Raw genomic sequence first — 13,420 nt, 5'->3', positions numbered from 1 at the left:
ATATCTCGCAACTGGTGTCATCCTGGAAATTCTTTTCAAGTGGATGCGTCTTGCAAACTCACCGGCTACAATTCGTAAATTGCATTGGGTAGTAAATTAATTAACTAGAAAGTTCATTAGTCAATTTTTGTTATATATTTGAATATGTTTTTCGATTTCTCGTCCTACTAATGTCCGCATCTTCGAATAACACAGCTCAACAATTCGAATTATGCTACCTGCCGCAGGCGATTTTTTTAATTTCCGTAAAACTTATAAATGAACACCCTTTATACTGAAAATCGATATAGAGGGTGTTTCACTTAACTTGGGCCATTTTAAAATAAGCAAATGCTACAAAGCTGGACAGAACCAAGCGAATGTAGTTTGCTGTCGCTTGGAGATACTCGGATTATTTTTTTGCATTCAGCCTAATTAGATAAATAGTCTTCATCAAATGTTCAACTTCTCAATTACTATAATTCAATGAAAAGTGTCAAAGAAAAAGTTGTAGAGCAACATGAAGAACTCCCGATACAGCTTTCTGTTGCTCAATATGTGCTACATAAAGGTGTTTTTCTGTGGGTTAAAGAAGCCCGCGATTACACGCAAAATTTCCGCGCCACGTTGGCCGCTGCAGGCACTTTTCGTGTATTCGCAGCATTCTTTAACGCTAGGAAAAACAGTCAAAAGGCGAAATTTCTAGTTTGAATAGTGGTACAAGCCGAATTATCTTCCATTGCTGAGCAACAATGTCGTCGTTCCATGAGCACTTGTAATAATTCAACAGCTCTTGCCAGGCCTCTTGTCCAAGATGGGCTAGAGCGGCATATATATATAGGTGATGCCGTTGGGCACTGGCGAAGAGGGTTTTGTGGCGCCCCCAAGGGCCGCACTTTATGAGACAAAGACAAAAATTCAAACATGCACACACACTCCGCGATCGTGCATGTGTCTTCTTTCGTTTTAATTTTCTTCCTTGCGGAATTTTCTGGACTGCTTTTTCATCTATAATCCCCAACCATCTAGCTCACCAACACCTCCTGAGAAAGCAATTATGTGTGCGACATTACAGAAGATCTCCTTTTTCTTTCAGCCCGCTGCGCTGGTTTAGAGGTTATGGTGTTGGGCTGCTAAACAGAAAATCGCGGCATCATACGGCGGCCGTATCTCGATCGGGGTGAAATGCAAAAAATGTCACAGTTTCGCCCTAAGGGTGAAGCAATGAATGCGATAGCAACACAGCAATGTCATACGAAGTAAGGTGAGCGGCTTTGGTAGCAATATGAATTGTAGTAAACATGAGCTGATTAAGTAAGCAGGTGTGCTGCGACGTAAGTAGACCGACATGAAGAGAGACTCGATGACCACGAGAAGGCGCGTGTGAAACGGTGGTGTTGATGAGAAGCGCTTCCCGTGGGCAGCACGTGCGAAGGGACACACCTGTAGCGCTGCACTGCCGATCCGGGCAGCATTGCATGTGTAGCGTGCGTTGGAAAATGTGGCCCGGCTATTACTAACTGAATGAACAAGCGTGGTGTGAGCGCGCACAAACAAACATGAATAGATCACACTGAATGACTGCAGACAACGACTGTCAAAACGCTGGCAGCGAGCGCATACGCCGCCGCGGGCGAAGGTACAGCGGTGAGCACTGTTAGGGTGAACACGCGAGCGCGTGGCCGACGGCACTATCAGCGCCGCGTAACAGCCATCGTTGGAAACATTGCACATGCGCAGCATGTGCTTTGCGAAACACTCTTTCCACCGCGCGCATCACGTCATCGATACGCTTGTTCGTCGTCTGCTAGCCGCATTTTTTGTTCGCTGAGCTGATACCTTCTGCATTTCAAGGTCCATCTGGATTGAAGATTGGCGCGTGAAGGAAAAAAGTGAGTGTAAGAGGGATAATTATTAAACTTTTTATTCAAGGAAATTGCACTTTTGCAATTCAAGTTAAACAAGACCATGAGAACAAATATAAAAACATGAGCAAATCTAATAGCGAGTCATGTGACCACTTACAGCAACGACTGCAGCTATTCTGGACGGTAACGAGTCGTAAAGTGATCGAACATATTCCCGATCGGCTTTCAGCCTTTCCCACTCGTTGCTGACTTGCGCCCACAACTGGTCCGAAGTCGCGGAATAAAGGGGCTTCCTTGCCAAAGAAGCTTTCAGACGGCCCCACACGTTTTCTATCACATTCAGGTCCGCTCCTTTCGGAGGCCATTCCAGTAGCTGCATGTGCTGCTCCGCCTGGAACTCCTTGACAGCCCGCGCCGTGTGTATCGGTGACCGGTCCTGTTGGAACAGGTAATCACCGTCTGGGAATAAACTGCTCGCATATGGCAACAGCACATTGTTCAAAATGTTGCAGTATTGTTCCGACGATAAGTGTATACTGTGTGTATACTGTGTATACGTTGCAGGGGCCCTAAACCATATCTTGAAACAGCACCCCACACGTTCACACTCGATCTCCCACTGGCAGAAACACCTTGCACGTTGTCCGGGTCGTTCCTGCGTGGCATTGTGACGTTAACTAAAACAATTGCTTTTCAAAGCAGGAAGTTTGCCTCACCATGTGCCTGGTAGTCTCCAAACACGCAATCTTTGGTCTTGTCGCGTCGAAAACGTCGACTCATCCGAAAAGATGACGCGACCCCACTCTTCTGATGTCCATGCTTCGTGCAGCTCAGCGAACTGCCGTCGTGCGTCCTTGTTTGCCGCCGTTAGTAGTGGCTTCTGCGCTGCGACGCGACTGCGAAGGCCCGCAGTACGCAGGCGACGTCGAACAGTGGTGTCCAAAACGTCCAAATCCAAGTCCTCGCGTATTGCTGGGGCTGGCAAGAAAGGGTTACGAACAGCAGCTGCAACTATGAGGGCGTCTTCATCGTCTGTGGTAGCTTTAGGGCGGGGCGCGCGGGGTGCATCCTGAATGCGATCTTCATACTTGTAGGCTTGAATTATCCTGTTCACAGTCTTCAGGGGCCTATTAACTAAAGCGCCAATATACCGCTGGGAATAACCTTTCAGGGAAAGATCGACAATTGAGCGCCGTTCATCATCGGGAACCCTAGCCATAATACGATCTGGCGACAGAATGAACGGCTGCGAAAGATGTTTGGTTGTTTTATATACGGCGTTGCATGCACAACAACTTTGAAGGGAACGAATAGACACGCCCCCATAGATATACAAGTTTTTTTGTCTTGTTCTGTTCAAGCACAGATGTTTAAAGAAATCTTAAAATGCAGGATGCATGGGCTTAGAAAACAAAAATGCGGATAGCAGACGACGAACAAGTGCATTCATGACGTCATGCGCGCGGTGGAACAATTATTTCGCGGAAGGCGTGATGCGCATGCGCAATGTTTCCAGTGATGACCGTAACGGGGCGCTGACAGTGCCGTCGGCCACGCGCTCGCGTGTTCACCCTAACAGTGCTCACCGCTGTACGTGCGGTCTATCGCTTCAACGGAAACTGAGCGGCGAATGCACGGCGTATAAAGGTCAGAGCCGTGTGGAGATAAGAGACCATGCGGGCGAGGGAGCGACGAGCGCGGTTGTTGGCAGAGTAGAAGTGCGCCCCCCCCCCCCCCCCCCCGCGCTCCCTCCGGCGCTGGCTTCCCGCTTCCTTGCTTGCGCGTGGGTGATTGAGTGCGTTCGCTCTCCGTGATAGCGCGCGTCCCGCACGCTTCCGCTCCGGCATACGGTGCGCGGCGAAGATTTTATCTATAGGGAACCTCACGGCGACGGCAGAAATCCGGTAGAAGTGTCCATATAATTGCTATCGCAATAAAAGCGCCCGTGTCCCGTGCATTGTTAAACGTCGTCAAAATTAATCCGGTGTCCCCCACTACGGCGTGCCTCATAATGAAATCGTGATTTTAGCCCTTCAAAACCCAGAATTCAATTCAATTTTTTTTCTCTTCTATTTTTAATTGATCAGGTTATGGCACTAGTGGCCTCAGTGGTGCTGGCGGTGTCGGCGGCGTCGGTGGCGTTGGCGGCCTTGGTGGCGTTGGCGGCCTTGGCGGCGTTGGGGGATCATCGTCGGGTACTTCGGGTGGTACAGGTGAGTGCGGATGCCGCACCTTTATGAAAGCGCATGTATCTGGCATGTTCTTATGAATGTTACTGCCAACCTTACGTGCCTATGTGCAAGTGAAAGTTCGTACCTAAGGATTGAATTTAGCGTCATTGCCAAAGATTCCAAAATCTTATTGTCTTTCTCTTCGTTCGTCACACTAAGCACGACGTATTTTTCTCCGTGTCACAGTGCACGTCCTCAAAGAAGCGCCATTGCAGATTCTCGTACCTCCCAAGAAATATCACCACTGTCCATGCTTCTGTCGCTGAATTTCATCAGTCAAGATCAAGCTGGGTAGTTTGGCCGGGCGAGTCGGAGCGCATTGGCCGCGCGTCCGGTTATGTTGGCGGCGCCAGTACGTCGAACCATCGGTTGAACTATAGCCGCTGCTGTTCTCGCCAACGTGATATAACGTGTGCGCGCGTTGACGCTAAACCGGACTATAATTGCCGGCATGAAGCTAAATTCGCTCGCAGCTGCTGCTGCGATGGCTCACTCCAGTGTTTCGACAGCGAGTTTCCGCGGGCATCGAGTGAGATGCGCTCAGTTTGCTTGTGCGCGCGTGACACCATGCTTGCTAATTTAGTTAGTGTGCCTATGTTTGCAAGTTTATACAACCGATAAAACTACTATCTTTACTTCTTATAGCTGTCCACTAATGTGCTATCGCAATCGATGCTTCGCCTTTCGGGTGAAACTGCTACTTTTTTTAAGGCCACTGGTAAGTTGGAGTGCCAGTCGTGTGGGCTGAGACCCATTTCACTCGGTTTACATGGCAACAAGGAACACTCCTAGCAACCTAGTTTGCTGAGACGATGGCGTGCCCTCTTGCAGTATTCACTTCTTTAAGTTTGAAGGGGCGACGATGTACAAAGGATTAATGTTGATAGGAATGTTTTTCGCACCTAGCTGTCGATACTTTCTCCAACCCACACTATGCGAAACGCGTTTCGTTTAGTGTGTCGCACGGATTCCAATGAACCCTAAGCTTCAACTGACAAAAATTTTGTCACTACTATATTTACAGCTGCTTCAACCTTTTCTTTTTCCGGTTACAGGTTCTGGCCACGGTTCCCTCAGCGGCAGCGGTATTGCAGGTCGCCCGTTCCAGTCAGGCAGTTCAAGTGAGTCTGGTTGCGACATACCAGTATATATATATGCCACCGTTGGCGGTATCATGGAGGGCAAAGAGGATTGCCCTTACAAGTTTGTTTAAACCAGTAATCTTAAATCATAATGCTGTACAATCATCAAGATGTGTGCAGGAGTTTCTACAAACATTTCTGGTTTTAGGTTTAAGTCCACGCCCAGAACCAGAATGGCGATTGGATTGCCCAAAGGCCAAGCCAGCTCGTTCTAAGAGGTATCTAGTCAGAAGAAGTATCAATTCTACGCCTCGCAGGAATGCCCAAAATCTTCATTGCTTGCAATTTGACACAACAGGCGCGTGTCTCCTCTTGGTGCCCCTATGGACACGTTACGCTGCACATATTCATCCATTTGCGCCTGCAAGAGTCCCCCGATTTTCCACTGTTGTGCCACTCCGAGCGTTTCCAAATTTCAACCTTGCTTTCAATAGCAGACTAGCGCATGTCAGAGAAGCAAGGCCCCAATAACTAGCATCCAAGCACCGATTTACGACTGATATTTGGTTCCGTCATCCTGCTGCGACAAATACGACGATCACTTGTCCCATGGTTCAACCTATGACACCACATGTGAGCCTCCCAGCTTCGGCCCCGCAATGATATAAACTGAGGTGAACACCCTCACCTACGAATAAATTCAGTTGTGTTTGCACCCGGTCACTTTGCAGCAGAAGCGGTTACTCTCGTGGCCTCCCACACACTTCCGCTTTACAGAAACTGCATTATCGGCCGACATGGCTCAACAAAGGACTCCACACATAAAACGAATCAATGTATAAATACAGCCATCTGACAAATGCACCGAAATGACAAATCGCAGCGAAATGACAAATGGATCGTGAATATCCGAACTGAAACAAAATATGCAGTAAAGCGGATGCATCCTGGTAAAAAACAAAAACAAATTATTTCCCAAGACATGTGTGTCTAAGCGAATTTTTTGCTTTGCCTTTTTCGCACTTTGACTGTCTTCGATGAGGGCACTCGATCTTGAAGATCCAAGGTGCGGATCGTGGGCTGTCGCTCGAGATCTTTGTGGCCTCTGAAGGATAGGATGCTATGGTCGGTGGTAGCCTGTGTCGCGTTTCTCCACCACCTCGGCAGACGTTGGCGAGCCGAGCAATTGCCAGTGAAATCCGCTGCGCGTCTCTTGTCCAGATGGGTCAAGACGTTCTCTCCTTTCACAGGTAGTACACAGTTCAATGCCACATAATTACAAATACATTTTCGACTATTTCACTGCTCCTATTAGACTCAGCGGCCGAAGCTTCTGTGGCATCCAACATTGGCTGATGAATGAACTAGTCCTAATTCCTTTCATGCGAAATGATCAAATGGTCCACTATTCGGCAAAGCAGGCAACAGTAGCAGCGAAACATCACCTACACTCCCATTGGCTACGACGCCACGTCACGAGCACGTCACGTCACGAGCGTGCCTCGCCGCAGCAGAGTGGGTCAAACTGTACATCTGCTGCCCCGCTTGCACGCCAGGTGTTTCGTGAGGGCAGAGGGCATCGCCGCGACGCCACGTCACTCTCCTCGCTCTCGAAAGCCGTCGCGCGGTCCGTATCTCTCTGTCTCCCCCCCCCCCCCCCCCCCCCCGGGCTTGGATGCAGCGTGCACCTGCAGCCTTGTTGGCCGCTGCTGCTGCTTCTGTCTCTCGTCGCACAGAACGTCAGTGGCATTCGTCGTTTGGCCCACACGCTGCTGCTGCTTGCTGACTCGGGCAGCACGTACGGCTATATTACATTACTCCCCGCACATTACATACCTCGAAGGACCGCACTGCGGCGTTCAATTGGACATTAATGCTTTCATAATCGCAACTCTTAAGAAGTGAGTACGTAGTTACCAGCGGACTTTTTATTTCAACTTTAGCCAATGGTATCGCTGGCGGACATAGAGGACTGCCGGTTACTGGAGGTTTTAATGAGTTTAACTATATCCCAAGAATTTTTCCGGCGCCTCAATGGGCATACCTAGAATTCGCTCTATATACAAACTCTTGTGGTAGAAATTAAAGTTCGCAATGCGAAATTAACTTCAACACAATAAAACTTGCAAAGATGAAACATCAGGCTTTTCTTTGTTATCGTTTATCAAATTGTGAAACTGACATTTTAAACATGAAAGCGTTTTATGCCGGGGTCGACGATCAACTTCCTGTAACGGACCTTCTTCTTTCTGGGGTTTTACGTGCCAAAACCAGTTCTGATTATGAGGCACGCCGTAGTGGAGGGCTCCGGATTAATTTTGACCAGCTGGGGTTCTTTAACGTGCACAACAACGCAAGCACACGGGCGTTTTTGCAGTTCGCCTCCATCGAAATGCGGCCGCCCCGGCCGGGATTCGATCCCGCTACCTCGTGCTCAGCAGCGCAACGCCTTAGCTGACTGAGCCACCCCGGCGGGTCCCTGTAACGGATGTGACGTTCATCTCCAACGAGTAAAATACGTTTTCTTGACAAGGATGGGGCCACCATCTAGAAGCGGTAAAGCGAAGTACTGCATCGTGACACTAACGAGTGCCGATATGGAGCGCTTTGGTAGTCACAGCGCGGCGGAGGCTCCAACGCCGTATAGCCCAGTGTTGGCAGTTTCAGCATAGGGTTTGCATTTCACGTCGGATTAGGCTGGCACGCCTCATTGCCTGCGCAGTACAGCTTCAGCATATATCAGCAGTGCTTACACGCAGCCTACTGCTTTGCTTGCGATGGTACCAACCAAGAAAACTGCTGCGCTAAGCGGCGCAGAAAGGCAACGGCGTCGACGGGTGAATCTTCCTTTGGTCCGGCGAAAGACACGCCAGCGTGAAGCAGAACGCCTTCGCGCGCTTGCACCGCACGCTGCGAGCTCTGCCACTTGCATTCCTGAAGTTGAGTGTGACGCCACTAAGCTGGCTACCCAAGACACTACGCAGTCGGTACAAAATATTCGTACCGTCGCCGAAGCGACTCGGCAGCTGGACGCCACTTGCCAACAGGACGCTGCGTGCCAAGCAAACCTGTAACACCGTTGAAGGCCCGCAAATAGCAAGCCTTTCACAGCAGCGGACCGTGATTTCACGAGGAAAACATGCAACAGCTTCTGGGAAGAGACGTTTCATTTTCGTGTTCTACTAATTCATATGAAAGAGGGATCAACCATCTTTTTTTTTTTATTCAAGCACAGAAGTCGCTGTTTTCAGCTAACGCAGCCACTTCTGCGATAAAACAATGCGCTAGCGCCACTCTTCCACATTTTGCTTCTTATTGCTCTAGAATAAAGGTATCACTGCAAAGGCTCTGAAATTTTAATGCCGAGTGAGTGCTCGGAAATATCTCTGAACGAACTTACTCCAACGTGTGCCATACATGCAGCTACCAAACCATTCCCGTTTTTTGGCACTGGGATATGTTGGCTCTGCAGGAGGAGCCTTTGGATCCCCACGTGGCTGATGTCAGTCAGGCTGCCCCTCTTTAAACAAACCGAATAACTACTACAAGCTTATGCACATGATCACGCTGCTGTAAATCGAAGCTTGTACTCTGAGATTAATTACAACACTATCGTTTTTGGTGGAGGTAAATTAAAATATCTTTTATCATTCTTTAAGCTGTTTATGCCAGAGTTCTTGCACATGCAGACTCTACATTAAACTGATCCGGCCTATTTTGTTGTCCATCGTCTCGAGCACGGTTCCTGCAGCCAGTAGTTCTGTGTATTGATTTTAAAGCTCACTCGCCCGGAGACTGGAGTCCTTTAAGCAGATGAGTATGCTGTACATACAGAAAAGGCACACAAAAAACACAGACACAGCGCTGACTTTCAACAATAATTCAATTATTATTGAAAGTCAGCGCTGTGTCTGTGTTTTCTCTGTGTGCCTCTCCTGTCTTCGTCGGTTCCGCGCTGTAGGCATCTACAATGTACAACCAACAAGCCCAACTGGTTGCTCTACTCGATGAGTATGTCTTTAGCTACTCCATCTTCCATGGCACTTTAGTGCTCCTCACACGTCCTCACCTTCATGCTTTATTATGTGGAATATATGCAGCAGACAAACAGCTTGTTTTTCTTTTTCAGGCTATGGTAGCTCTGCTGGAGGAATCTCCGGTTCAGGTGAGTGGGACGGCCACCCCTTACAGAAACTGAACATAGACGCGCGAGGTCTTAATTAACATAGATTTAAAAATTAGGCGCTTCATTAGTCGTGTGAATTTCAGCTCATACACTGAAATAATGTTAGCACTAATATTTCACATGCGAGGAAATAAGAATGACACAGCACGCAAAACAAAAGAGTTAAGCGAAAGCGGTGTGTTATCTATGCCATGTCTTGTACATCTTTAGCTCGGCTTCAATAGGCTAATCAAGATGTGCCAATTTGGTAAATCCACGACGTTGCTTCAAATTAAGCTGTTATTTTTTCTTAACATTAAGCTAGCGGTGCACATGGCAGTTACAACTGAGGTGGATACCTGGTTATTCTTCACGGATTTTTTCTACTTTAGGAGCATGCAATCAGTTTGATAATATGTCGAGCTTATTTTATTCGCCTGTGCACATTTCCTAAGCAATATTTACGTTGTACCTGTTATAAGAAGGTTCTAGCTTGATAAGTGGGCTTATCACAAACCACTGCCGTATTAGATCGGACGAAATGACCCCATAATAGCCACGTTCTAACTAAATACGCTAAAACAACTTCAAAAGATTGCGTACTATACGGAACAAAAGAAGCCGGTCTGCCAACGCTAAAGCGAAATGTGTTTAGCCAGCAGGTGGCCGAAATTGACACCCGAAAATTGAACCTATGAGCAAGAGATCAAGCAAACCACCGGGGACACTTCCGAATATCACAGGGCGCAGGAAACGTCAGCAGTAGCGCTCATGCATATTCTAAGAATGTTCTAGGTGAAAAGTTAGACTAAGAAAAAGTGCTACAGAGTGCCACGTCAGCTCTTCTTGTGTTCAGTTCTTCTCTTCGCGCATCAAGAGGAAGTGTCACTAACAGAAAGTTAGTTGAACGGCGATGCACGGAAGGTCTGTGCTTCGCTTGTAATATTTTCTGCAAATAACATTGACCCAAACATTGCGATCGTACAGGGCGTAGTAACCTAAGCATGGAAAAATAGAACAAAACATTACCTAGGTTGTTAAAAAGACTGTCTTGGGTCCCCGTATGATGCGTCCTTCCATGCTGTGGCGAATTTTATGGCGCTGTTTGGACGCTCTTCCCCGCATTATTGGATTATTCAGTGTAACATAAAGCACGCTCTAGCTTCACATGCTTTTCGTTTGATAGAAAAAAAGACGAGGACGTTTATAATCTTCATAAGGGAACACAAAATATGGAATGTCTTCTTCCGTGTCGGCAAGCAGCATAAATCATTTCATTGTTTTCAACAGAAGATGCTCCATCGCGTGTAGGACTCAAGAAAACTGTTGGACCCAAGAAGAGAGTGACAGCCTATGCTTCGCTCATCTAAAAATTGGAAACTTCCGTCGTATCAGACGAAGTAGCATAATTTTGCCGCGTATTGTTCTCGATAATGTACAGGCCGTGTAGTTGTCGAGCAGAACTCTGCGTCCTCAACAACGCATATCGACTCATTTATAATTTATTTAGCGCTGTGACATCGTTCTACAATTCTGACGCTTGCCGTCATAGCTGATTTATTGTTCTTGTGCATTTAGTTTAACTCTGCGCTTTCATAGAACCTGCTGCACCAGTGTTGTACTACTGCCGGTCATATCAGGTAGCTCAGCTATTTGTTGTGCCGGCCTGCCACCTATTCTTGTGAACAAAGCCTGCTACTGTGACAGAATAAATTATGCTTTAAGTACAAGATATTCCTGGATGCGCTTAACAACCTTAAATAAAAGAACTTATACCATCACAGTATCCGAAAACTAGGAAACTGAAATATTCTTTTTTCATACTTTTTTTTTTCAACGTGTGCACTTCTTAGAATCCATTTCATCAGGAACTATATAAAATCAGGAGCTCTATAAAATCGCATGTACCTGGCATTTTCTTGTGTATGTTACTCCGAAACTTAAGCGCCTATATGCAACTGAAAATTAGTAACCCAATGATTACATTTAGCATCGTTACGCAACACACCAAAACCTTGTTTTCTTTCTCATCGTTGGTCATTCTAAACATGCCATCGTTTTCTGCGTGCCACAACGCACGTCCTTAAGAAGCGCCATTTCATATTCTTTTACCACTCAATAACTGTCACCCCCCTCCCCGCTTTTGTCGCTGAATTTCATAGTAAAGATCAAACTTAGTAGTTTGGCTGAGGAATAGTTCAGTTTCGACCAGCTGGTGCGAGTTACTTCAAATTTGACCTGTGCAAGTAAACTAGGACTCGACGAACACATATACACAGTATGTGCGCTCGTCCTGCGTATGTGTGCTTCTTGCGTCCGCGTTTAAATGCGCTGGTTATGTTTGCAGTAAGTTTACAGACTTATTTTCATGTGATCACCATATTTGCCCGACTCAAACAATTTTTTTTTTTTTGCTTCCTGTGAGAGTCGGTACCCTAAACATATATTTCACATGCGTTCATTACAGCTTCTGTCTTTTTTTTCTGTTAAGGTTTTGGCACCGGGGGTTCTGCCGGCGCTGGTGGATCAGGGTTGGGTGTTTCTGGTGGTCCAGGTGAGTAGATCTAGCGCCGCTTTAAATATTGCAACAATAATGGTGACATGTTTCTGGGAATATAGGTGCGAAATCTACCTAGACTGGTATCAGGTAGAACTATTCCAATCTGTTTTTGTTCTTTTATTCCATATCCGATATTAGCCCTCATCTGATAGGACAGAATGGTTCGGATCTAGCCCATATGGGCGGGTGCCATTCTCACATGGGCTGGACCCGAACCATTCTGACCTATCACGGAGGGCTAATGGCGGATTTGGAATAAAAACAGATGGGAACAGTTTTACGTTATACCAGCCCTAGTTCATTATTCTTCATGTGAATACGACAACAGAAAGTGTTAAGTTAATCTTAGCACAATTGTCAAAATACTCATCTCCAGCTTGTTTTATGAGCAACGTAGAACGAGGGCCTCTCCGAGTAACGAGCAAGTAGCCTTCTGTTGCGTCAGAACTATACCCCAGAATTAGATTCGGGAAGGGCTTCGGGGCTACAATGGCAGTCATTTTGAAATATTTCGAATAACTAATTGCTTGCGCGTGTGAATCAATCAGTTCACTGACAATGGTATCATGTATATGTAGTGCATGTAACATATCCACGTATACGTAAGTTGTTGCTGAAAAGTATATCACCGCGACTGTAAATTCGGAAGTTGTCAAGCCTCCCTCACAGCTTACCCAACTCCCTCCCCTGGGAACGCTCGACGGTATCTAGCATCGCCACAGCGCAGCCAGCGCGTGGCCTCGGAGATGCACGGCGCGCCGGTTCGTGGGGCCGCTGAGAAACGCGTCATGCAGCAATCGGGCTCCTCTCTCGCGCTTCGTTAAGGACACGCTGCGCCACCTGGTTGCGCCGTCGAGAAATCCGCGCTTTGCCTCCGAGACGAGAAGCGTGGCTCACTGGTGCCTGCCAACGCTGAGAACTGTTCACCTCTATTTCCGCACACTTAGTGGCAGATACCTAGTGATCCGAGTTGGCGAGAAGTTCATTGAACAGGGGCACATACCCATTGCTTTCATAACGCACCTCGCGAAAGCCTTTGCATGAAATGCGTTCATTGAAAAGTGGCATATACCCAGCGCATTTGTGGCACAGCTTACTAAAGCGTCGGGTTACTGTGCTGGGGATACCGTGTGACCTGGGTTTCATTCCGCCCAGCATCGGATTGACTTAAAGATTCTTCCTTGCTACGATAGAGCAAGACACACCTACTGAAACGTACCCAGCGTACATGTAGATGTGACGGTGTGGTAGGAGCATGTTATGCGGCTTGACACACGTACAATGAGGCAGTTAGACTAGTCACTTCGCACGTTCTTCTTTGACTACAGTCCGGTGTGTTAACTGCAAGGATGCTAGGGGCGACATTCAAGAGCCAGACATTTTTGTGCATACAGCAAGTGCTCAGGTAGAACTTATACGCCCGAAACAGCTGTCTGCGTGTATATCGGCGAATGATCAATATCTACATCCCGCAACATGGTGTCCAACATTCAAAATGTCAAATGACTTGCAAAGTGCTTGTATAATTGCATTTA

The 13,420-nt window shown here is 47.2% G+C and overlaps 1 protein-coding gene across 7 annotated transcripts in view; it reads left to right on the top strand.

Moving 5' to 3' along the window:
* Nucleotides 1-9,399, top strand: part of LOC119458768 (uncharacterized) — a 59,240-nt gene extending 49,841 nt beyond the window's left edge. For all 7 annotated transcript variants that reach the window (XM_049670380.1, XM_049670381.1, XM_049670383.1 and 4 more), the window contains 3 exons: nt 3,935-4,060; nt 5,134-5,199; nt 9,290-9,399. In XM_049670380.1, the coding sequence (XP_049526337.1) occupies nt 3,935-4,060; nt 5,134-5,199; nt 9,290-9,384 (287 nt within the window). In that variant the 3' untranslated portion in view covers nt 9,385-9,399. The remainder of the gene's footprint in view (nt 1-3,934; nt 4,061-5,133; nt 5,200-9,289) is intronic.
* The last annotated feature ends 4,021 nt before the right edge of the window (nt 9,400-13,420 follow it).

This window comes from Dermacentor silvarum, chromosome 7, assembly GCF_013339745.2.
Source record: "Dermacentor silvarum isolate Dsil-2018 chromosome 7, BIME_Dsil_1.4, whole genome shotgun sequence".
NCBI classification, from domain to species: domain Eukaryota; kingdom Metazoa; phylum Arthropoda; class Arachnida; order Ixodida; family Ixodidae; genus Dermacentor; species Dermacentor silvarum.
The sequence above is the reverse complement of the archived record's forward strand: the minus strand, read 5'-3'. Positions and strand labels throughout refer to the sequence as shown.